The sequence below is a fragment of the Fringilla coelebs genome (assembly GCF_963513975.1).
Source record: "Fringilla coelebs genome assembly, chromosome: 1".
Taxonomy (NCBI): domain Eukaryota; kingdom Metazoa; phylum Chordata; class Aves; order Passeriformes; family Fringillidae; genus Fringilla; species Fringilla coelebs.
The window spans coordinates 22072986-22096873 of NC_140028.1; the positions used below are offsets into that span (position 1 = coordinate 22072986).

The following is a 23888-nucleotide window of genomic DNA, read 5'->3' on the forward strand; positions in this document are numbered from 1 at the left end:
TTGTTTTGTTTTTGGTGTTTTGTTGTTTGTTTGGTTTGGTTTGGTTGGGTTGGGTTTTGTGTCTTTTTTTTCCTTTTCAATATTAGATGATCCAGTAACTTTCATCACCTCTCACAGACAAAAGAGTAAAAGCCTCTGAAGTAGCACAAGTCAAGGACAGAAGTTACTAGGTCATAAAAAATAGTTCTGTGGGTACAGAACAAAGAAATCCTGTATGGACATGCTGAAAAGAGAAGACATCTGTAATCAGAATTTGTTTGTGTGTAAGACCCAGCTGATAAGGTTAATGTAATATTAAGTTTTGTGGCTTGGAGCATGAGCTCAAAAGCGGTAAGATTGTAAAAAATGGGGATCCCATTTCAAAAGAGGCTGCTCACTTGGGCTGTCTTCTGGTGGCTGCCCTGAAAAAGGCTCTGCCTTTGCTGTTGGCCCTGAGGTCCATCAGGGAGGTTCTGGATGAGTGCCCTGTGCCTTTTGCAGGACATCATGTCTTGCTGCCAAAACAAGAGAGCACTGAAAGCTCCTTGGAAACTATGAATACTTCCTTATTTTTGTTTAGCTTTCCTTTGTCTGTTTAGCAGCTGAGGAGCCTTTGGGGAGCTCTGTGCCTGCTTTCCATCCAGAGTTTTATCTAACAATGACCAAACCAATGGCAGATGAGAGAGAGGCAGCCACAGCTGGAGCAGTATCTTCAGAATGGTAAGCCTGGCCATAACAACCTGATCAACTTTCACGTGTAGGGCTTAAACCTTCAAAGATATGTCTACAATATTGACTGCAGGGTGCTCTACCTTCCTTACTGAGATGAGTGAGGGTGTATCTAAAATGCTAAACATTGCAGCCCTGTCCTGGCTGTTGGTTCACCGGGTTTAGGTTTCAGGGTACTGTATTTCTCTAATTTCTGAAGCAAATGCCTTTCTGCAGGTTTCCCAAAATGTAAAAGTGCAGTTTCACTCTGAACAGTCTGTAGTCTGTCCTTTCTCTGTCCCTCTGGATCAATGAGTGGAGCCCACACCCGCTGCTCCACAGCTGCCAGAGCTGACATGGCACCCAGTGGGTAGAAGACAGAGGAAAAAATAAGAGGCACTTGGGCAGGTAGAAGACTAACATGGACCTCCTTCCTTCAAGAGCTTCCAAGAAGACTTGTGAGAATTATAGGAAGAGTTTGTAGAAAAATTACATCTCAGTGTGCTGTATTCTAGGACCCTGCTCCACAGCTGCTCCACAGCTGCCAGAGCTGACATGGCACCCAGTGGGTAGAAGACAGAGGCAAAAATAAGAGGCACTTGGGCAGGTAGAAGAGTAACACGGACCTCCTTCCTTCAAGAGCTTCCAAGAAGACTTGTGAGAATTATAGGAAGAGTTTGTAGAAAAATTACATCTCAATGTGCTGTATTCTAGGACAGGTCTGCAGGATTCCTAGAATAGGTCTTGTGAGTTTCATATAAGCCAAGAAAAAAGAAAAATCCATTTCAACTACCCGAAAGGATGGGTGTGCAGGTAGATGAGTTTGAAGAGGTTTTGTAGCCTCTGGCCTCAGATATTTTGTGCCAAGGCTTAAAAACAGAAACTCAGGGTTAGTCTTTAAAGTTGTACTTAGTGGTTATTCTATCTTTTTTCACTTGAGTAATCATTTCTTTTAAAGCTACTGGCCTTGAGTGACCATGAGTTCCATGGCCAAGAACCTTACTGAGGTCTTGCTTTGGGAGAAAAGAGCATTCCATGTATTTTGCCCTGCTCACTGTTTCAATAATTTAACAGACTGATAAAGGCAGCTGGGCAGAAACCAAAGGATGAGTAAAGTAACACTGACTATTTAGTCAAAAGTCATGTTTTGAGACACTGGCCATGTTTTTCATCTGTTGGCTACATTTAGTTTCCTCCCTCCCCATTTTCCACTTGTTTTTCAGTTACTTTGGATTTAAATATGACAAATAGTGATGCCTTCATAATTTTTTTGAAAGCTACAGCAGGCAAGTTTGAATTTTTCAGCCAAATAGTTTGTTATATGAAAGAGCTGAAATATTATCCTACCTCCCAGGTTCAAGACTTCCTTTGCTATCTTCCTTTCCTTGTGTTCTTAGAGTATCAGTCTGCCTTGTAAAGCAGGGAGTTCCAATGACAGAGTGCTCTCTGTGAAGCCTGGGTGGCAATAATAATAATATTGCTATTGTTTTTTTCTCCATGTACAAACTTGTTTCTCACATGGAAAGAACTGCATGCTTTGTTTTTATATTCTGTGGCATATCTGATGAATCCTTTGCCTCTAAATAGTTCACAGGAAAGTCTTTGTGAGAGCTCAATAGAGGGATTACACACATTCTTGGATTTTGCAATTGTAAATGCTTTTTGATAGTGTCAGTGGTTTGCACTGATGAGTGTATTGATGACTGCTGGGAAAACGTCCTGTTCTCTTATCTTGCAATTGTAGTGATGGGCAGAATCTGGCATATGTTTGGGTTGTTGTGGCCTAGATGACTTTTCAAATGCATTTAAATGTGGTCCTGGCATGTGTGATCTTTCTTTGGTAGGCTTGGAGCCTTGATAACTCGTACTCGTATCTGACTCTTGCAAGTTTCCGTATGTCCCTGCTGCATTCCTCCTTTCACGCTGCTGTAGTTCTAATGAGAATAGTGGTGTTTTGAAGCAGCAGTATGACTGATTCCACAGCAATTTTAGGGAGGGAATGCTGTTTTGATTTTATGGGAAGTGCTTGGTGTGCTGTGGTAACCTTGCTTGAAGTGAACTGTTCTGGGAAGTGGGCATGCTTTGAAGGACCAAATAAGAGGTTTGTGTCTCAAGAGCTCTTCACTTGCTATGTGTGACTAAGGTATGTAAGGGGAGTTCAGGAGGGCTATAGAGGATGGTATGAATAAGTCTTCCTAACAAATTCTAGAAAGGTTTTTCCTGCATACTTTGTAAATTAAAAGATACTGTTTATTTACAGTCTCTTAAATTCAGACTGACTGGAGTGCTAAAGACAGTGAATGACTTCTGCTTTAAGAAGCAGTCTTTTTAGTTCTGATCCAATGCCTGCTATAGCCCTACAGATGACTCCCAGTAATTACTCCTGAGTCTTAATTAGTCTTGATGAAACTGATAACAGGGTTGCTAAAGAAAGTTAAATCTATCAGGAATGCCTGCAATATGCTGTCAGACACTGCCAACTGACTTTTCTTCTACAAAGTTCTGGCAGGAAATAATTCTTCAAAATATCACTTTCCAGGGTTTAAAGATGTCTTTTGACATGACAAGATTGTGTATTTCTCTTAATGCACCAGCAGAAATAATGTATATTAGTTTTTTTCTCTACACCAGGCCCTTTTGATGAGGAGGGGTGACTTGCTAAGGACATGTGCAGTACTAATTTTACAGGTCATGTACACCTGTGTATGCTTATAAAGGTGTGTGATGACTGTGCTACCAAAAGCAGTCAGTTATTTTGTAGAGGCCAAGATAGACACAGAATTATTCCTTAAATATTGCTGCAAGCTCAGCACATTCTCAAGACAAAAAAATGAACCCGAATTTCTGTTCCACAATGCAATAGATTTTAATAAGCTATGTTTAGGCTTCCTGGTTGGCAAAGACAGTAGTTCTACAGCCTTATTTGCTTACAATTAAAACTTAAAATGGTTCAGCTTACATAAATGTTGCTTCAAAATACAAATGGCAGTACTGCTTTGTGTGTTCTTCCATTATGGTAAAAAACAATCTCCAAATAGAGATCAAAGGGCTCTGTGAAAGACAAGAGTGCATTAATTGTCATTACCTGTGTACAGTGCCTTTTATTGGTGCAAGTGACAGTTGAACAAATATTCATTTTGGCTCTTAAAGCATCTCACCCAGCAAACTGTCCTTCCTTGTTGTACACGTTCTAGTATTTATTAGCACACTGTTACTTGAGAGATGTTTTATGGCAGAGTAACAAAATTTTTCCAACAGTAGTGAAATAGAGAGTAAAGTTCATTCTTAATGCACCTCTGTGCTGTTCTTTCTTCCCCATTGTTGAAGATGTGTAGGCAGCACTTAGTGTCCTACATGTTTCTCCAGAGGAAAAGCATACTGAATGCTTCTGTGTAACTGATACTTAGTGTTAAAACCAAGGATTAGCCCAAACTTGCTCATCTCATATTGCAAGAGGGATGACTAGCGGAAAAAAAAGTCTTTAAAAATATGAAAAAGTATGTTCCTTTTCTGGCAATGGCATGGACTGGCCTTAAGTAGTCAGTCTTGGCAATCTGAAACAAGTTAGCACACACCTGTGCAAGCAACCTGGCAGCTGGTGTGGGAGAGGAGGCAGAGGGACCGCATTGCTGGTGCTGATGAATGGGAAGCAGTCATTTTTCTGCCACCACAACACTTTATTGAGCACAGATATGTCTGCAGGTCAAACCAGTGCAGCTTTTATAATAGAAACCTTCATTTTTAATAGAATGAAAACATGGGAAACTTGAGGTGAATGAACTTGCTAGGGTTGGGATACTTTTTCCTAAACATTCTATTGCTGACTTTTTTCACCTTCCTGTCTATCTTTCATTATGAGAGAGAAGTTAATACTTCCCTAAGAGAGACTAAGTTAGTACTTACTTGATTTTCTTGGTTTGCCTTAAACAGCAGTATTTAACCTTCTATGTGAAGGGATTTGTATGTGTCACTGACTAAAATAAAATATGCAAAGGGAAAAATCAAACTCAGTTTAAGGCTTTTTTGGTCCTTGTCCTGTGCTTCTTCTGAATGGGGTTGTGATGTGTTTGCTGGAGTAGGAGTGCTGTGCAAGGACCTTGGCTTTACTGCAGCTGCTTGACATATTGAACATGACTCGTGTGTCTGCCCTCAGCATCACAGCAACCACCTGAATCCCCTAACCACATCTAACAGGGCCAACTCCAAGTTTGGAACAAGCCCATGCAGGCTAACCTGGCTTTCCAGGTGCCTGTTTTTGCTTGGCACCACCTTTTCCTGCTGCAGAGGTTACAGCAGGCCTACTCTGGCTGTTGCCCAGTAACTTATCTCACGGGAGGAGCTGTCAGGGGACAGCAGGACACCCAACACAACGGAGACACCTTGACAGAATGGATGTTTTGCTCAAAACAAACATTCCTAAAGTATTTACCAACACTATCACGTAGTAGAGTTGAACACAGAGTTGAATGATCTAACCTCTAACACCCCTGCCCTTCCACTCTTTCAGACTCTGCAAACTTGAACAATGACCACGTTGGAGAGGCTGATTCAGTCTATCCCTTACTACCTCGAGCTCCTAAAGACAAATGCTGTGGTTCTTACAAGAAGCCACTAACAATTGGAGACCTCGTGACTGTGTTGTGGCCTCTCCTTTTTCATCAGGAGAAAGACAGTATGAGCAGGTACATATATCCCTATCAGTCTCATTTTCATGCAACACACTGACATCCTTGAATGCAAACTGAGATTATGGTCTGCTTGTGTTGGTCATCCATGCAATAATGTGGAGTATTGGGGATGCAGCTGTGAGGACAGCCAGTCATTATGCACTTATTAATAGAATTGAGACACATTTCCTTGAAGCAGCAGAGGTTTGGAGCTGGGAATCTAGGAGGCTGACCTTTTCCAGTCTGTGTTGAACAGCAGCCTCTAACATAAGGAAAAGGATTCAGGTGTTTATGAAAGGACAGATGAAAAGTTGAGTACTTGAGCAAATGCAACAGAGCAGAGCCTGGTAACAGGCAAAAAGTAGCTTCTTATGTGGTTCTTTACCAAAGGACTCTGATATAAGGTGGTTTTCTCTGTGAAAAGCAAGCATGAGGACAAGGATTGAATACCATAAGGGAGTTGTGGTGTGTATGGTATTGGAAATGTAAGTAAAATGTGACGCAGAAATCTGTAGGTGTACCAGAATCAAAGCTGTTCTGATCACGGGCTGCATTTCCTTCACTAGAGCCCCTGTCTCTGACCTCACGATCTCTGCTCCCCTGACCTTGCAACACACCATTTGTGCAAGCAGTGGAGGAATGCACATTTGGAACATTCCTCTCTCCTCACTCAGTAGCTCACAAATGTGTTTGGATGTGTATGTACACAAACAGAAGACTGAGTAGCTAAGATTTTAGCACTGCTCTAAAAAGATTATTTGTTCACATCAAACTAGGTTGTGTTTCTTATTTATTTAAATTCTATTTCAAAAGTGCAGCTGGACACAGAACTGAATTTCATCTGAATTTCATATGGGAAGTTCCTATACTTTCAGACTTGTATTGTCTGCTGGCCAAGGGGGAAGATTTCTAGCATAGAAAGCTCTGAAGAATTTTAACTCAAGGATGTCTGTTTTATTTTTGTTTCAATGTTAAGATACAGTTTAGCCTCCTGACCTGCTGTTCTTTTCAAATATGTTGTAATAAGGACCTCATTCTCATCCTTTCTCCTTTAATGGTCCATGCTTCTATGGTGAGTAACAGATCCACTAAGAGCTTGCTGAGGATTCAGGTTGGTTGACTCTTGTTAAAACAAAATCACTTAACTTTAAGTTCTCTAAAGGAAAAATGGGAGGGATAAAAAGATATCTAGATATCTTTCTTGCTATATAACTTTTTTTTTTTTGAGATCTTTCTGTTTGTTTCTATTTTGGTTTATTGCTTGTTTCTATTTTTCTTTCTTTATGAAAACTTTTTTTTCATCAAAACCAAAACCCAAAGAAAATGCCTTACTAGTTCTGTATTATTCTGTATTCCTATGGTAACGATTGAGCTGTGCTTCAAGCTACTGGGACAGACTAGTGGGTAGTAGACAGCAGTTCTAGATGTTTCAGGAGATTTTACTACAGGTAATAGTAACACTGTTAAGGGGATATTCCAATATGAAGGGATACAAGAAAGTGTCCGATTCAAGTTGCATGGTATGATTCCTGAAATTCAGGACAAAAAGTGTAAGAAACACGAATAGTACTACTGAACATCTGCTGTTGCCGAAACACGAGTTTTCTTTATGTTGGTACCTGTTTTGAGTAGATAAGACTTTAGTGCTCTTTCCAAAACTAAAATAGTTGCTTGGGACAAAATCTGAGCTTTTGTTGCAAATTTATTTTAATAGAAATTTCCATCCATTTTGGAAGTTGTTAGAATTGCCTTGTGTGCTTACTGAATGGATCGTTGCTGACACTGGTAAATGCTTTTTCTATTGTATTTGTATTAAACTTATGCTGGATTCTATTGTGTTATTTTAGGGACATGTCTGTATTTGTACTTCTTCACTTAACTCTGTCTTCTCCTGCCTTACAGACTGCACTGTTTCCTCCTTTTGTTTTATGTCAGTAATTTTCTTTGGTCTCAACAATACTTCACTGATAAGAGGCTAAACACAAATATTTGTAACACTGAACAATGTGGGGAGTTTCTGGCATGGACTGTTCTGCCTTCTGGGTTAAAAGCAGGTGATAAAATGAAGGGGGGGAGGGGAATCCCCAAACACAACAGCTTAACATGATTCTTATTTTCGATTTGCTGTGTCATAACCTTACTATGGGAATCACAGAATTAAAGAATGGTTTGGGTTGGAAGGGACCTTAAAGATCATGTAGTTCCAATCCCCCTGCCATGTGTGGGGGCACCTTCTGCTAGACCAGATTGCTGAGAGCCCTGTCCACTCTTTTCTTAAACACTTCCAGGAATGGGGCATCCGCATCTTCCCTGGGGAAACTGTTCACATTAAAGATTTTTGGCCTAATATCTAATCTAAACCCACCCTCAGTTTAAATCCATTCTCCCTTGTTCTATTAATACATGCCCTTTTGAAAATAACAGTAATCAAAAGTTGGAGGTAAGTAGTGACTTCATCCCCAGTGCCATGATGTGAAGCTGTGCTTTTAATTCAGTAGAATCAAATAAGATAAAATAACACCATTAAAAAAAAAGACAGCTGAGGAAACTGCTGGTTTAAGTGTTAAACAGTCATACTTAATGTGACTATTCTAGATGGAACTGAGATTTTATTTCCCCTAACATCCTTTCTTGAAGATCCACAAATTAATCTGCCTACTAATATGCTGCACAGTGTTCTTTGAGAACTCAAACTGCTTGGAAGTAGCTTGAAACCTTGAATCATGCCTGTCTTTTTTCCCTCATGATTGCTGAGTAGAGAGGTGGCAATGAGGGTAGGGTGCAGCCAGGTGGGACTCCCTTGGAGTGGCAGAATGGTAATGTGAGGGTAGGGTGCAGCCAGGTGGGACTCCCTTGGAGTGGCAGAATGGTAATGTGACCTCTGTGCTCCCAGCCCTGGGCTGCCACAGTGGATGAGGTGCCCTGTATCCAGGTTGTAAAAGCTGCAGGGGTGGCAGCGAGGATCTGGGAAAAGTAGATGCATAAAGTCCTCCGTGTACTTTCCCTGTGGAGGTTTCAGCATGAACAGCACACAGCCAGAAGCACTTACTCTGGTACTTGAGCCTTTTTAACCCCCCAGCACTGCTGAGCCCCAGGTAGTAAACTGGGTCTGTAGTGACCTGCTTGCTCCTCACTGAGAGTCAGTAATGAGGGCTGGGCCTTTATCTAATTCTGATGTTTGCATCCCATCTTTGTTCCACATTTCAGATACATTTTTACCACATGAAATGTTTCATGCCCAAATATGTGGACCACAGGTACTTGTGAGGATGTGTCTCCTCCTTCCCATGTGAGGAAAATTGCAAAGGTAGTCGAGAAAGCACAGCAGATGATCCTCTGTGTAAGAGACAGAGGGGCTTTTGTATCTTCACAGAAGCAAAGTAGTGCTTATTTTAATTAAAAGGAAAAACTAGACCTGCCTGCTGGATAAGAAATAAATGGATTTGGGAATAAAGATTAAATCCCTAGGACTTAATGCCTTGGGAAGGGGTTCTTTTATTCCTTAATACATGCAAACAGGTGTGTGGGTATGCAGATAGGTGAAATACTGGGTGTCAGGAAAATCTTTGAAAAGTCTGTTTAAATAAGAAAGATTGTTTTAGTTTTGCTTTCCTCAACTTTTCCCCCACATATCGTTCTACAAACTTTTATAACAGGTTCTTAATTTTCAGTTCTTTTTGGGAAAAACTCTCAGACCAACACTTGTTGTTTGTACATGTATAGTCTTTCTGACTAAAAAAAATAAGTTACCAATCTGAATTGAGTCAGTTAATTTGAGTCATGCATCCTAGGATGTTCTCCAGGGTACCCAAAGAGGAGTGATAGAGCACACAGCATAAATGTCAGCTCTGCCACCCTGCTCTTTCTGACCTTGCAGGAGCTGGGAGATGGTCCAATATAAGACACCATGAAGACTCTGCAGAAAGATGCCAAGAGTACTTGAAACCTAGGGGATCCCAGGAACCCTCCCATATTTTCTGCCAGGCTAGCAAAAGTGGATATAAGAAACTAAAATTTAATGTTGCATGCAGTTATGTACAATTCGAGCATTTTCCTCTGCTGTGATTGTGAATGGAAGCACCTCTTCTCAATAAACACCAATGCCAGAAGGACCACTGCTGTCTTCTGATACTGGGCAGTCAACAGGAGGAGGAGCTGCAGTGATGAGTTTGTGCCACCTAATGCAGAGGGAATACCAAGGGTGTTCTCAAACTAGTTTCCATCTTCCTGAAATGAGTAACTGACTTCTCATGCAGAGCAAGGCATGGCACTTTCTAAATATGAGCTCAGGAAAGTCTTTGGGGACAGATACAGTCTTAATATAAAACCAGTGGAGAATATCCCATTGCTGTGCACTACCTCACAGTTAGAAATGTGAGCTTTGCCTCTAGTCTGACTGTGTATCATCAGCTGACAGCCGATGGAAGAGACTGTGTCATGCCTGCAAACACTGACACACCCAGCACCCTGTAGCACTTCACACCAAAAAGACTCTCCTCTAATTCTCCTCTAATTCTTCCCATTTGCTGCTCTGCATATTTATTTTTTGTCATCTGCAAGCTTTAATAATAGTTTTAGTAACTTTATGTGTATAAATGGTAATCTCAATTTTTATTTTACCTGAATATATAGGGAATGGAGCATTAGCATCTTCAGAAGGATTTCAGCAATATGGAAAGCAGTAAAACAGTGTTGCATTTCTACCTGACAGGATACATTTAAGAACCAAACCCAGAGAGCCTTTTTGGATGTTTACATTGTGATGCAGCAATATTAGACTTTATATCCAGACATCAGACACTGCAGAAAGAATATTACAGGTAATGGCTTTCTAGAATTGTGTTGAAAGTTTCCATTTGTGAAAAGTGGACAAAAATTAATATAATTTCCATTAAGAAAGCATAAACCTCTCTATATGAAGACATACAAGAGAATTTTCTGTGGACTTTGAGGAGGTTTTTGTACCAGAGGGCTGGGGGGCATTGCTGGTTTTGCAGATGATATTTTGGGTCCTTAGAATTGTTCACAATTAACTTCTTAATGTTACATGACTTCTGCTTCTATGGCATTTAGCTGTCAAATTCAGGTTTCCTTCACATATGACAAAATTAGAAAATACACAGAGACACATTCATAATTAAGCTGCCTTTGGTTTGGCATAGTGTGGGTGAAAGTTCTTGAACACTGAAGTCAGAAATTATCTAGTCTTCACTGATGTCTTGGCTGGCAGCTGCTGTTAAAACTGCACTACTGATGCATCTTTTTTTTCTGCATGCTTCTCTTTACTTGTTTGGTGTCCCTTGGTGCTTTCTGTGGAACTGTGTGTTTGCAGTGTTGGTGCTGTTCTAGTGCTGGCTCTGGAATGTCTGTAACAGCTGTTGCAATACACACAGTAAACAATTGCTAGTTACAATTTGAAACCAGTAGCAACCAAATATTGTTTACCCAACTGGCTGATTTGTGTTTGAAACTTCCAGCTGGAGTTCCCTTCTTATGCCAGGGGAGGAGGAGCAGCAACGGTTCTGCTTATTTTGTGTATTTGCACATTTATGTGTGCACAAGCAAGGCTTTTTTGGTTGCCCTCATTTCCTAATCCTAACAGCAATAACAAAGCATGCATCTGTCCGATGGGTGCTGCTCTTTGTCATGGGATTCTAAAATTTCCTCTCACTGGACAGAAAAGCGTGCACTGTGTTTCTGCTGTGCCTTTGCAATCTGAGTTTGTGAAGGTGGTTCTCAACTGGCTGTAGGTGTAAGGGAGTTGAGCATGTGTTTGCTGTACTCTGTTGAGCTGATGTGCGTTAGTCCAGCCTCAAAACTTACACTATCTGTGCATAGGAACCATAAACTGGATAACACAAGGTGACCCCTTGCTGGCTTTGTTCTGCCATGGGGTTTGTACCACCTGAGGCAATTCTGAGGACCAGCTCTTCCAGGGGAACATGTCAGAGTCAGCCTTAGACCATGCAACAGGAGACTTGCAAGGTGGGAGATGCTGAAGGCAAAAAGCCTTGGGGGGTGGCAGGGAGATAGGAATTCTGATTTGGGGAGAGAGAAGCAGCTGCTAATAGGGTGGAAGAAAGAAGGAGACATGTTTGGACAAGGGCATTGAGTAAGGAAAGGATTTTCTAATATACTTTAGAAACCATTAATCATTTGTGCTTGATAAACTTGTCAGTTTGCAGTGGGTCAAGGTAATTTCCAAGACAGACAGTGGTGTTGTAAATTGCTTTGTATATTACTTTTATATATGTTTAACGTTTATGTGACACTGTAAAGAAGCAATGACGCTTCAAATGCTGCAGACACCATTTCTTCTTTTGTAGTCTTAAAGAAGAAATAGGACCTTTGGGAATTATTTAGCTTTTGCCACTGTAAATTGCTACTGCATTCACTGTTTTTTTGTGATGGAGGTGGGTTTTACAACCCTCACTCCCTAATATCCTAGTACTCAGGCAGCATATACCAGTTTGTGCTTTGATCCAAAAAATAAAACCAGTCAAAATCCTACTAAATCTGAAATCTGCATTTGCAATTCCTTGGAAATGCCATCTGGTATGATTAGTATTGCACTACCAAGGGATAACACATTAGTCTGTGGCTAGTTTCTTGCAGTAATTTGTGAGGACAACAGTGGCAGACACAATACAAGGTGATAGTCACTTTTTTATCTTTTGTGTTTGGACTATGAAACTTTCTTCCCGTCATATCTGGTGTCTGAATTGACTGTGAGACAAGTGATTTTAATGGTCTGCTGCCATTTCTGGTAACAGTCCTGATATTAACAGGGATAAGGAAAACCTTGCTACTGTGTTTTTTAATTTTAACTGAAAGCAATTCTTTCCAATCTATATTTAGCTTGATGTCTACTTTTTTCCATGCACAAAAACATGTCTGCTCTTTGAACCCACTGATACAGCTGGAGAAAATCCTTCTGAACTGAATTTACGATGAATTTACAATGCTGTCATTGTGAGTTTGAAGTGTTTTGGGATCATCAAGCTTTGGAAGAAGAGAAACCTGACACTTCCACCTTATGCTCAGGCAAAGAAAGTCCATCCTTTCTGACCAAAGCATGGGGTTGCATGATCTGCCAGAGTAGCTATGACAGTAGTATTCTCAGGACTGAAGAGATTTTTATAATAGCCACACCACTTTCCTGAGCAAACTCAGGAGATTATGGTCACTGTGGAATTTAGGAATGCTTCAATGGTACTGCATTCTCATAGGTTATGGCTGTTTAAACTTATGCTTTTTCAGAACCTAAACAACAATAAGACAACTCTCTCAATCAGATTCAGCAGTTAGTTGTTGGATTATTCCCAGCTCTTCAGAGACAGGGCAACTGAGAGGTGTTTTAAAAGATTGTATTCCATTGTCAGTCTTGATGAAGGCTGAGACATAAGAGGTGTAAAACTCAACACCATTCTGTCAGAAGCCAACCTATTTCCTGGTTACAATACCTTATAGATGTTTTTCAGTCTATTAGCTTTTGCCACACAATGCTGCTAATTCTTCTAACACAAATCACCTATATTTTTACCCCATGTGGTCCTGCTACAGTACATCTTTCACAGTTCTAATTTTCTAAAATATCTGGTCTTTTTACAAGGCCGTAGTTTGAAACTTGTTGAAACTTGTTTCTAGTTCAATCTCTCTCTCAACGTCATCTCTATTCCATGGCCTTCCTAAGTCGGCACACCTTATCTCAGTGTTTGCATACAGATGAACAAGACTCTGTGAGCTTCCTGTAAGGTTTTGAGACTTCCTTACAAATCCATTTCTCACACTTAGTGGGCTCACCTCTGCCTGACTTTTCTGTCCTCATTATCCCATTGTGCAGCTAGTCCTGCAAATATTGTCTGCATTTTCTATTGGTGTTACTTCTGCCCTCTTTCAGAGAAGATGTAGAAAGGCCACAGCAAACTAAAAGCAAGCCAGATAGGGTTTTTTCTCTTTATGCATTATTGATAATGAAAGTCTAACAGAGTTCAAGTCAGCTCTTGTCAGAAGCCTTTACAGAGAACCCTACAAGACTGGTGTTTTCACTAAAGGGCAGGTTGTGTAGATATTTCCTAGAAAAACAAGAGAAATCTATCAGCCTCGAAAATACACAAATCCTGTAAAGATGCCTATTTGTGATGCTCATGAGTAATGTTAACTCAGAGCACACAGTGCTTACAGTACAACAGGATTTGAGGATTTAGTAGTAAAGATCTGGAATAACATTGCATTAGAGAATAAATGCATGACAGTAGTAAACACAGTCCATTTTATTGCATTTTTCCGTTGCTTTGAATCTTACGAAACTCATCACAAATTCCCATGCTGGAATATGGGAGTGGTTATATTTACTTTTAAAAAAGGAGTTAAATGGGACAGGGGAGAATTTAAAAACAGTTAAGTTACTTTAATAGGTATTGACCACTTCTTCCTTATTCATGTATAGTGAAGCTTCTGACCTTTGTTTTTGAAGGTTACATTGTGTGAGATGGGTCTGTTGAGAGAATTCATAAAATATTTTAGCCTATTTTTCTTTCAAGATTGTGAGGATGAAGCGCTCTCTGGTAAGTTTTACATTGTGCTTAACTTAGCCCTCCCTTGGATTTTTGTTGTTGTTGGCTGCAGTGGCTGAATCTGAAATCTGAACAAGGCTTGAATGATCCTGCTAAGGTTAAAAGACCCATCTGGTCTGATAAATTCCCTCGAGCTCTCTCCCCCTACATCTTGGAAAGTCTGGTAGTGGGGAACGAAGTCTGGCAAGAGAAAGGGTGGTGTAGAGGTAAGACTTTCACATATGAATATTCCTTTGAGTTTGCAAGTCACATTGCAACTTTACCACATGGGAACTATTAGGTGTGTATTCTAGGTAGGCATTTAATTGGATGGCCATACCTACATGAAACAGTTCTTAATTTACAGATCACATGCAATAGGACAGGAAGCTCTCTTGTTATAAACAATGTCTCTAGCTTACTTTCCTTTATATCATTATGTCTTTCTTTTCTTAACAGCCAGTAACTGAAGTTAGACCACAGTGTTATTAAGCCAGCTGTAAATCAGGGTTGAGGCAGGATCCAGGCCTGTGACTGGGATAGGCTCAGGCCACATCAGGGCAGTGAACAGTCTTTGCTGTTAGCTGGAGTTAAGTTAGGCATTGCAGTTATTTAGCTTTTTTCAGTCTTTTCATTGGCATAGAGATGTTAGTGCTCTTCTCAATGTTTTAAAATGAAGGTCCTTTTACTACTAGACTTACTAAGGAACTCAGGCTTACTTAGTGAGGTAGGAACTTTACAGTCTGTGTCTATTTTATTTATTATTCCCTTGCCCTCTTCATTCTGCTGTGAAAGATATCTCTGAGTACACAGTTGGCAGTTACTACATCTCAAATATATCTTGCAGTGCAGTTCCAGATGGAATTATTTTTGTCTTGTATTGTAAAATGATCAGATACACAGGAGAATGGAGAAGTTTTTCAGTTGATTCCATTTCTATGTAACTTTGATTATCCTCACAAATACATCAAATCCAAAGGTAACCCACATTCCATTGCCAAAAAATGTTCAGATGCTCACAGGCTTAAAAGGTATGTTTAAGTTTTCTGCTGAATCATGCAATCAGCTTAGAATTAACTGATTACAGATTTGGGCCTTTAGACTCACATTTTTTTCAAAAGTAAGCAGAAAACTAGTGATCTTGGAAGAGTGACGTGCTTTTCTTGCATGTCAATTTTCTTGACATTTTATACACTTTGTCTGGCGATCTGTTCCAGAAAAGCAGCACCCCCGGAAGTTTCATCCATGTGTCCTGTAACATCTATCGCGCTTAGCTGTGTTTTGAATGAAGGCTATCCTAGAAGACCATAGTCTCAGGGAACAGACATGTTCTGTAAATAGTGGAGCTTAGACTGTTCTGTAAGCTTAGACACAGAGGTGAGGAAGATAACCAGCTTGTCACCTTACTTTACTCCAGAATCTGGATGGTTTTTCTTCTCTAAAAGCACATTGCTAGCCAGCAAAAACTGATACATGAAAGTAGTTGAGCTATTTCCCTAGATTTCACCAAATGTCTCTGTGGATTTTTTTCTTTTCCCAGTGGTGAAAAAAGTGGCAGAACTTGAACTTCCTTATGTGAGACTTCAGAGCATGAAGGAGTTGCACTGTAAGCTTGGGATCAGAAAGTGGTGAGCAAGAAGCTTAAGTGAAACTATCTAAGATGCATGACAACAACTATAAGCAGAGAAAGGAGTCCCTTGGATAAGTTATGAATTAGTAACTTAGAATAAGTTATGAATTAGTTACAAAGCCTTCAAGCTTCAGCAGCTTGACTGGTTTGGGGTTTTTTCTGAGGCCAATTTTTAATTGGAATTTACTGCTTTTTGTGATGTTGCATGTTTTAAATTTTAGCACTATAGTATCCCTGAAGGGTCCTTTATTGCAGCTAGCTATTTTTTCCCTCTCTCTTTCAGAATCTACAGAGAGGTGTTTTGTGGCTCCTTGCCTCCTAATATTTATACTTGCACAATGCAGTGACCACAAATAAAAATATACCCATAAGCAATATAGAAGAGAACTTTGAGTTCTGAGTTACAAGCTGCCTGCCCCTCTGGGCAAAGGTGGATTACTTTTTATCTGAAGTCTTCATTTCTATACACTAATATACATAATACCTGAGGCCATAGCTTGAGCACTTCTTTTAGTAAGTGGCCTGGCTTAAACAGCAGAGCACTCTTCCCCTTTCAGTTGTTTGCTCCCTGGGCTGCTCCTCCATTATACTGTGTGGGCAAACAGTGGTGAACTGGACTGGTGAGCTAGCCTGATCTAAAAATACTGGCTCTTTATTTTTAATTTGGTTTTGATGGCCTGGTTTTGGCCTGAGGCAGTCGTCTGGTTCTGTTTGCTGTGCCGCAAATGGTAATGCTAATTTGTGGGTGAGGATAAACCCTGGGGATGGGGAGCCTGCTGCCAAGGGGCCATTTGTCAGAGTGCCCCGAGGGGGCAGTTAGGCAGTATAGCAGAGCCGGTCTAATGGCTCCCTGCTGCAGTTGTGCTCAGGTCTACTTCTTCCTACAAAGAAACAGAAAACAAACAAACCTATTTTTACTTGCTTAGTGAGATGCACTGATTGCAGCAGATGAATGAATGGAGTGGAAGAACAGACCATGTCTTTTGGTGGCAGCAAGGAAAGATGCACAGAAACCTGGGTTTTGGTGCTGGTAACTTGTCTGGTTTAAACCTACTGCATTAGAGCTCAGCCTCCACAAATCCATTTCCCTAGATGTGCCTTTACAAACTGCAGTACTAGCTGTCCAGTGAAAGAACTGCATGGTTCTCAGCTATGGCAAACTGAGGAGATAATTCTCCATCCAGCACTGCTCCAAGCCCAGGATAGGAAATGAGGCTGTCTGGGCTGCAAGACCCAGCGTAGTGCAAGTGATATATCTGTACTGGCCATGGAGCCTGCACTGCTCCAGTCCCATGGTTGTGGAGATTTACCCAGGTTGCCTTAAGTCAAAGGCTCAGGCCAGCTGTACCCCTGGCATGTGGAGTATTCAATTTGCTTTGCTCCTGCTCTGAGCTCAGCCTGCTGCAGCTCCACAGTGGTTGGTGCTGCAGCTAGCTGGCTTCAGGCTAGGTCTTGTATGCCAGCACTGCAGCATGGCACTGGCTGCTCTGGGAGTAGAGAAACCCAGAGTTGTTTGAGAAAAGGAGGAAAAAGTGTTAGTTCTATATTGTAACTTACATGTTTGGTACCACCAAAATCAGTGGAGAGATTGGATAACCTGACCCCAGTTTATTTCCATTTTGCTATGATGTGTAAAGAATGAGTACAGGACATCACTTCAAGATCACATCTGTTGTTTGCTTTGGTGTTTCTAATCTGGTACGTAATGAAATCTTTCTGGACTACACTTCCATTTTATTTAGCTGAAAAAGTCAAACAACCATTCAACAGAAGAATTTCTCCATGTTTTATTACTTTTTCCCCTTGGCTTGGAAAAGTTGTATGGATCCTTCTCCCAATACATGGTTGATGGATTGTAGAATTTCATTTCACTGAACTTGCTACATACACAGGTAAAACTGAAGGGACTTTTTGTAATCTTAAAGATTACCTTTCTCACATTAATATAATCTTTTATATAAATTCTTGACATATTTATAAACAGTTCTTGTTGGCACTGATTTGTGCCACTTTTTGAAGTTCTGGATATAGCTGTTGATAGGGGGCGTGTTGGTGTTTTGGGGCTTTTCTCCTTCAAACCCTTGTATTAGAGATTCTAACTCACCTGTGGTTTATGCACAGGAAAAATATTTCACAAAAAGGACACATTTAGGTATCTATCCACTGTATTTACAAGGTGATATATGTATCCTAATGTTCCTAATATGTAGGCACTCTGTCATCATATAAGAGCATGTAGGTGATCTGTAGGTTTGTTGCGTCGTGCACCTACACACAGCTTTGGAAACTATTAACTCGTGAGGGAAGAACAGTGTAGTGTGAACTTGTGCTAAAATCAAAGGCTTTGTTTAAAAACCAAAATAAACCACAACCTTTCTATTTCTATGTGTTTCTGAATGTTTATGTGAAAGGAAATACATTTTTGCTGACTTTTTCTGCTATTTTTAAAAATTCTTTTAAGGCAGTCCAGGAAGTTAAGAGGAATTGGGTTAAACCGACAGACAAGCAGATGCAGGAACTTCAATTTCTAAAAAAAATGTAAACAAAGAAAAGGTAAAACAGTATTTAAAAAAACCCAATCAAAACAGATGAAAGAAATGGGGTTTTTAAAGAAATGAAACTAGGGGCTGTGTCTTTAAAAACAGAGCATGGTTTTGTGGAGTTGTTTGAACTAGAGACCCAGGTCTACCATCTCCTGGTCAGATACTGAACCACCAAATAGAAAAGAAGATTCCTATCTCTGTTAATATTTTTAAAAAATCCCAGCAGAATGAGCTGTATCTCAAGGACTGGCAAGAAGTATTTGATTGAATGCTATTCTTCTCTGCAAAACTCAGGTGCAAAAGTTTGTCATTCAGTTTAGACAACCAGATGAAAATTCAGACTGCTGGGTCTGTTGTTCACAGTATTTCTTAGTTGTTAATTTTATCTCTTACTATTATCATATCTGCTAATCATCCCCAAACCCATCCTGTTAAAAAAAATTAAATCAAATTTCTTACTCTGAACTGTAAGCACTACTCTCTGAATCAAGCACTGACCTATTGTGTGAATCTGAGTTTAAACTTTTGTCTTATAGCCCTTTTGGTTTTTTCTCTCCAAATCACGAGACCTACTTGTCTTTACAGCAAATTGTGTTAGTTCTGTCCTTTTGGTGCACTTCCCAATACAGATTTGAGAAATGCAGTACTACGGTACATACCACTTGATGTTTGATCATTTCATTTGTGACTATCCAGAAGAGAGCTGCTCAGCTGACATCCATGTTGCCAGTGATGAGATTAGCTACAGCACGACATTGACTACTAACCAAATTAGAGGTCACCTTTAAAATCAACAGGTTAAGAATTGGCACGTTACTTTTCTTGTAAGTACTTCACTGACCTTGTGTCGATATTCACTTCCTCTTCATGAAAAATAAGGTTGGTAGGTCTGGGGAGAAAGGGGGTGGTGTGTTTTAAATCTCTTCCACTTGCCCAAATTCTCCTCCAAACCTATTCTGAAATATATTCCCTTGGCAGCCTTTACAGCAGTGAAACATCTCACTTTACTCTGCTGTTTTCTCCCTTTTCTGGCATTCCATGTCATGCTTTACCTGCCCTTTTCCTTTCCTTTTAGAGGTAGTGTTGTCAGAGTTTTGCGTGGGAGCAAAATAACTGCTTTAGCCAGCTTTATGCTTGCAAAGACACCCCCTTCCTGCCTCCCACTTGCTCCCTCCCACAGAGAGTGTTCTAGTAAAGATTTCAGCTGCTTTATTTGTATACTGTATAAAATGAACCTAATTGACTGATTTTGATTTAAGGCTGCTCCCTCTGTTCATCGGCTGGAGGGTTTTTCTTTGGTTTTTCTGTTTGTTTCTTTTTCCAGGGTATACAAAGGATTCCAAAGAAGACACACTGGAGCTCCGATTTGAGTACAGTGACTCAGGCACATGAAACTGGACCATTTGTACACAAAACAGGTTGTTTCTCAATCTTTTCAGGAAAGGATCAGAGTAAAATGTAATCTTACAGGGTTAGTCATGCTGAGACTAGGCTATAAGGAACTGCAGCTGGTTTGTTGCGCTATAAAGATGTTAAGAACAGGGTAAAATTAACTGAGTCAAGAAAATGATGGTTCAGTAATTAGGGACTGTAATTTTCTCCTGGAGAAGGAACGGAAGAGTCAAGTATGTAATTTTGAAAAAATCAGAAAGTTCTCTGGTTTGTCCTCTTCAGACCTTTGTGTTCAGTAGCTGTGTGAAGAAAATGGTATCAGAACAGATGATGAAGGCAGCCAAAGGCCAAGAAATGGTGAGCAGGTGTGTTGGTATAGGAATTTGTATTTAATATGAGATAAGGCTGCTACTCTATCACTCTTACAACTGTGCTGAGAGAAGTACCATTGAGGAAAAGTGTCTTGCACATTCCAAAATTTCAGTCCAGAGTTAATTGACTAAAAAGCACATCTTTGCTCAGTTTTGCTGAAATATGTTAGAAGGTTTATCATCACAGCTTTAGTAATATGTTTTACATTCTCTCTCCTTGACTTTGACTTTTTCTGAGTATAATAAGGGATATAGATATATATTATATGGTATAATATTTGTATGTTCTGTGCTACCCTATTGTATCCATTTCTGCCTTTCAATTTTTCCCCGCTTCACTTGCTTGCTCCAACTGCTGCAATGTTAGACCAAATGAGACCTGTGACATTCACACAGAGAAATTTTTAAATTTTAAATAGAAGTGTTAATAAACTAAAAGTCGTAATTGTAGCTAAAATACTTGTATCTTTTGTTTGGGCCTTTCAGGATGGAAGGATATTTAGATATTTGAAATTTAAAAAAAAAGAATTCCAGCATTAGTAATGTCTTTATTTAACCTTGTGATATCTAAAGACTTTGTCTGCCAACTGAAAATATCTGAGGAGGAAAAAAGAAAGGACCATGTGTAATCTTCTAGGCCCATGCTGATTAGAGTGAGCAGTGAGGCAGTGAACAGCATGTTATTTCATAGCTTTAAACTGTAACTGATGCAGAAGAAAAGACCAATTTTAATCTTGGGAAAGATTGGATCTCTTTATTTCTAAGTTTATTTGTAACAGAAGCAAACTTTTAATTATGAAGATTAGCATTCACTATGTAATCAGCTGTGGATAGCAGCTTGTACTAAAACAGAGAATTATGAGAGAAGGGCCACTCTGCCAGTTCATTTCTTATACTGTTACTGCTGGGGGTAACTCAATACCAATTTGCTCAGTATATTTTGTTACAGTACTTAGAAGAGCATTTCAGCTTATTCTCAATTTACATTCATCAATCTGTTCTGGAGAACAAGATGCCTGAACAGATGAAAAATAGTAAGAAATACAGCATCCAACAAAAAGAGGTTAGTGAGTGAGAAATTGAGTCCAAAATGTAAATACGGTGTGTTCTTGCATGTGTTGTTTAGCCCAACCACTGTTTTTCTGGTTAGGTAAACTTCTAAAAAAATCAGTAAGAACTTCCTCAGGTAGGAAAAGGAGGAGAACTTAATTTTTTGGGAGGCTAAAGAGGGTAAAAAATATGTCTGAATAAAAAAAATTATTTTATCTTAGTGGTTCAACAACTTGCTTCATTTTACTTGCTTATTGCAAGTGTTTCTGAATGACACATTTGAATTTTACAGAAAGACAGAATGTGTATGGAGATCAGGTATGAATATCCGCATGCACCTGCTGATATATTTTACAGACTTGTACTTAGATTCCACACTAGGATTGTTGGTGAATTTGTTTTTTCCCTCTGGATGGGAATCATACCCATTTAGAAAATCTGACATGCTACATATTCATACACAGACATTCCCATCACATAAAAGATGCAGCTCCAAATTCATTTGCAGGAATTAGTATCCATTGTTGATAGTTTCTGAACAGCTAAATAACTAAAAGATGTTGCTCTTTCAAGTCATTTATTGAATGAAAGGAAAATAACATAAAGTGAATTAAAATAAATACATCTACTGATTGGTGTATGATTGGCTGAAGAAAAATATTTCTAAAAGAAAAATATTTCTAAAAAGTCAATCTGAATTCAGTAAAAATATGATGCTGCTGTACCTTCAGAAACCATAAAACCAATGATTAACTGCTCTTCAATAAGCAAATCGATTAAACTGTCTGGTGGGTTCTCTTGCCCCTTTCTTCAAAGTGCTCTGTACTTGTTACTGCTGGAGATGAAATTCTAGGTTAGGTGCAGCCTTCAGCATTTACAAATAATTTGTAAATGATATTAGGAGAGACAACATCTTCTGACTGGAATTGCACCTATGCTGGAAACTGAAGGATGTGGTTTAGCGGCTTTGCTGTGGCAAAGCTTTTGCAAGGACTTGGTTCCATGGCACTCTGGGCTTGAGGCCATTGGTCTGACCTGAACATATTTAAAATATATTTTTGTGAGAAGAACAGTCTTGGACAGGGCAGCAGAATATCACCGAGCATATCAGCTGTGTCTGGTTGCTGATACAAAACTCAGTGAGCTGAAAAATTAAAGCTGATAATTAGAATAGAGCTGTTAAAACAAGTCCCAGTATGCTCTTGCGTTTAACAATGATAGTATGGAATAGTATACATCATTTATACAGCAAATTTGAAGTGGTTTATGTCTTCATACACCAAGCTGTGTTTTTAGAGAATTAGTATCAAACCTTAAAACCATGCTTAGCTAGCTTCTAAATGCTGTGATCACAATGTTCTTAAGAATTTCCTCTGCTATTTCTCTACTTTTTTTTTTTGAGATGCTTGAAAAATGTAGTAAAAGTTTATCCTTTGTACATTCTCGTTTGAAAAAGCATTGATTGAGTTGGGTCTTTATAATTTTGGCATTAGCATCCCCAAGAGTCTTATAAATCTTTGGTCTGAGTTGGAGTAAAGTTAACTGATGCTGTTAAAAGACTCTGAAAACTTACTGCTGACTCATGAGAAGAAAAACATAACTTTTATTTTGTTTCTGATCCTGTAGGAGTACATGATAGTACTAGCTTAGCATAACAGCCTGAAAATTCTTGTCTGAATACACAATCTAGTGCAGCAGTAAGATTGAGTAGGAAAATGAAGAAGCATGGGTGGACTTTGCAGATAGTGAGGCTTTGTAGAAGTGCCTGCACCTAGGCAATTCTGCTGTTATGTGTTATTTTATGAAACAGGCATGAAATAACTTCTACAGAGATAAGGTATGCAAAACCTGGTTCCAGCTTCCTAATGCCTTGATGCTAGTTACTGCAGGACGGTTACCATAGCTTCATGATAGACACTTTTATTAGATTTTCAGAACATTTACTGTACCAACATATATCAAAAAAATAAATCAGTGCCATAAGTTTTCCTAATACAACAGAAAACTGCAGATATAGGGAATGGAATAGTATAATTTGCCAGCTTATACCTGCCAGATGATATGGTGTTCAGAAGCTTCAGACAGTACTGGATACCCTGTAGGAAATGTAGAGTTGAAAGGTAGCATTTATGTTGTTATGGTTAAAGAATGTGTGATTGACAGAAGTCAATCTAATTCAGAAGGCTTATTCAGCAGGTAAAGTACCTGTATATATGTCCTTGTGGTCACTATAAGGCCAAACAACATCGATATTGGCACATTTGGAACTGCTGTTCAATCCACACATACAGTACATTTGATAAGCCTTAGAGCAGAAGCAACTGTTCTTGTGTTCTATTCCAGCAGGAAAAAAAATAATTCTGTTCTCTCTGAAATATCCCAAAGAGATCAACGTGAACTGTATTATGTGAGATTTTCTAGCTTGTATCTACCTATAGTTACTGAAATGCATGCCCTGCTAACTGTTTATTTGTTCGACTGCATGTAGTTCATTTGGGTTGTATCTCAAGGAAAAGATTTTTAGTTGGGCCAAATGAAGATAACTGTGTATTTGAGAAAATAAGAGAAGAGGACCTTGATAATTTATTTTAGATACTGTCTTTCAAAATTAATTGTCTGAAAATAATAAAATAAAGAAAATAAACAAAACCCACAAAAACAAAAAACAAAAACCCAAACAAAAAAACCCCAACAACCAGAAAAGCAAACCAAAACAAAAAAACACCCACAAACCAACCAAAAACCTTCACTGTCGTTCTTTGCCTGTGCACTGTTCTTTAGAGTTTTTACAAATCTTGTTATTAGTAAGAATGGTGCTGAGACTATGCTTTTTGTATTCTTTTCCCTTTCCCCAGACACTGTTGGAGCAGAAAGAGGATGGTTGACAGGAAAAGGTGCTACTCTATTAGCAAGAAAAAGTATTTACATATCAGCTTGTAATGTTTCTGTGAGTGTCTGTAATAATGGTTGAGCGGGCTATTGCTACCTAGGCA

General features: G+C 39.3%; 1 protein-coding gene across 1 annotated transcript; it reads left to right on the plus strand.

Annotated features, from left to right (window-relative positions):
* Positions 1–315: 315 nt before the first annotated feature.
* Positions 316–23731, plus strand: SNX31 (sorting nexin 31; the record flags this gene model as incomplete). Its single annotated transcript, XM_084201789.1, is given in 18 exon segments — positions 316–330; positions 560–664; positions 666–699; positions 1911–1959; positions 1961–1973; positions 10066–10115; positions 10117–10174; positions 13831–13921; positions 15450–15537; positions 17357–17399; positions 17402–17431; positions 18001–18077; positions 18377–18444; positions 19407–19469; positions 19472–19500; positions 19757–19831; positions 20852–20912; positions 23384–23731. Coding segments are annotated over 18 exon segments (1053 nt in total). The 3' UTR covers positions 23488–23731.
* Between the last annotated feature and the right edge of the window lie 157 nt (positions 23732–23888).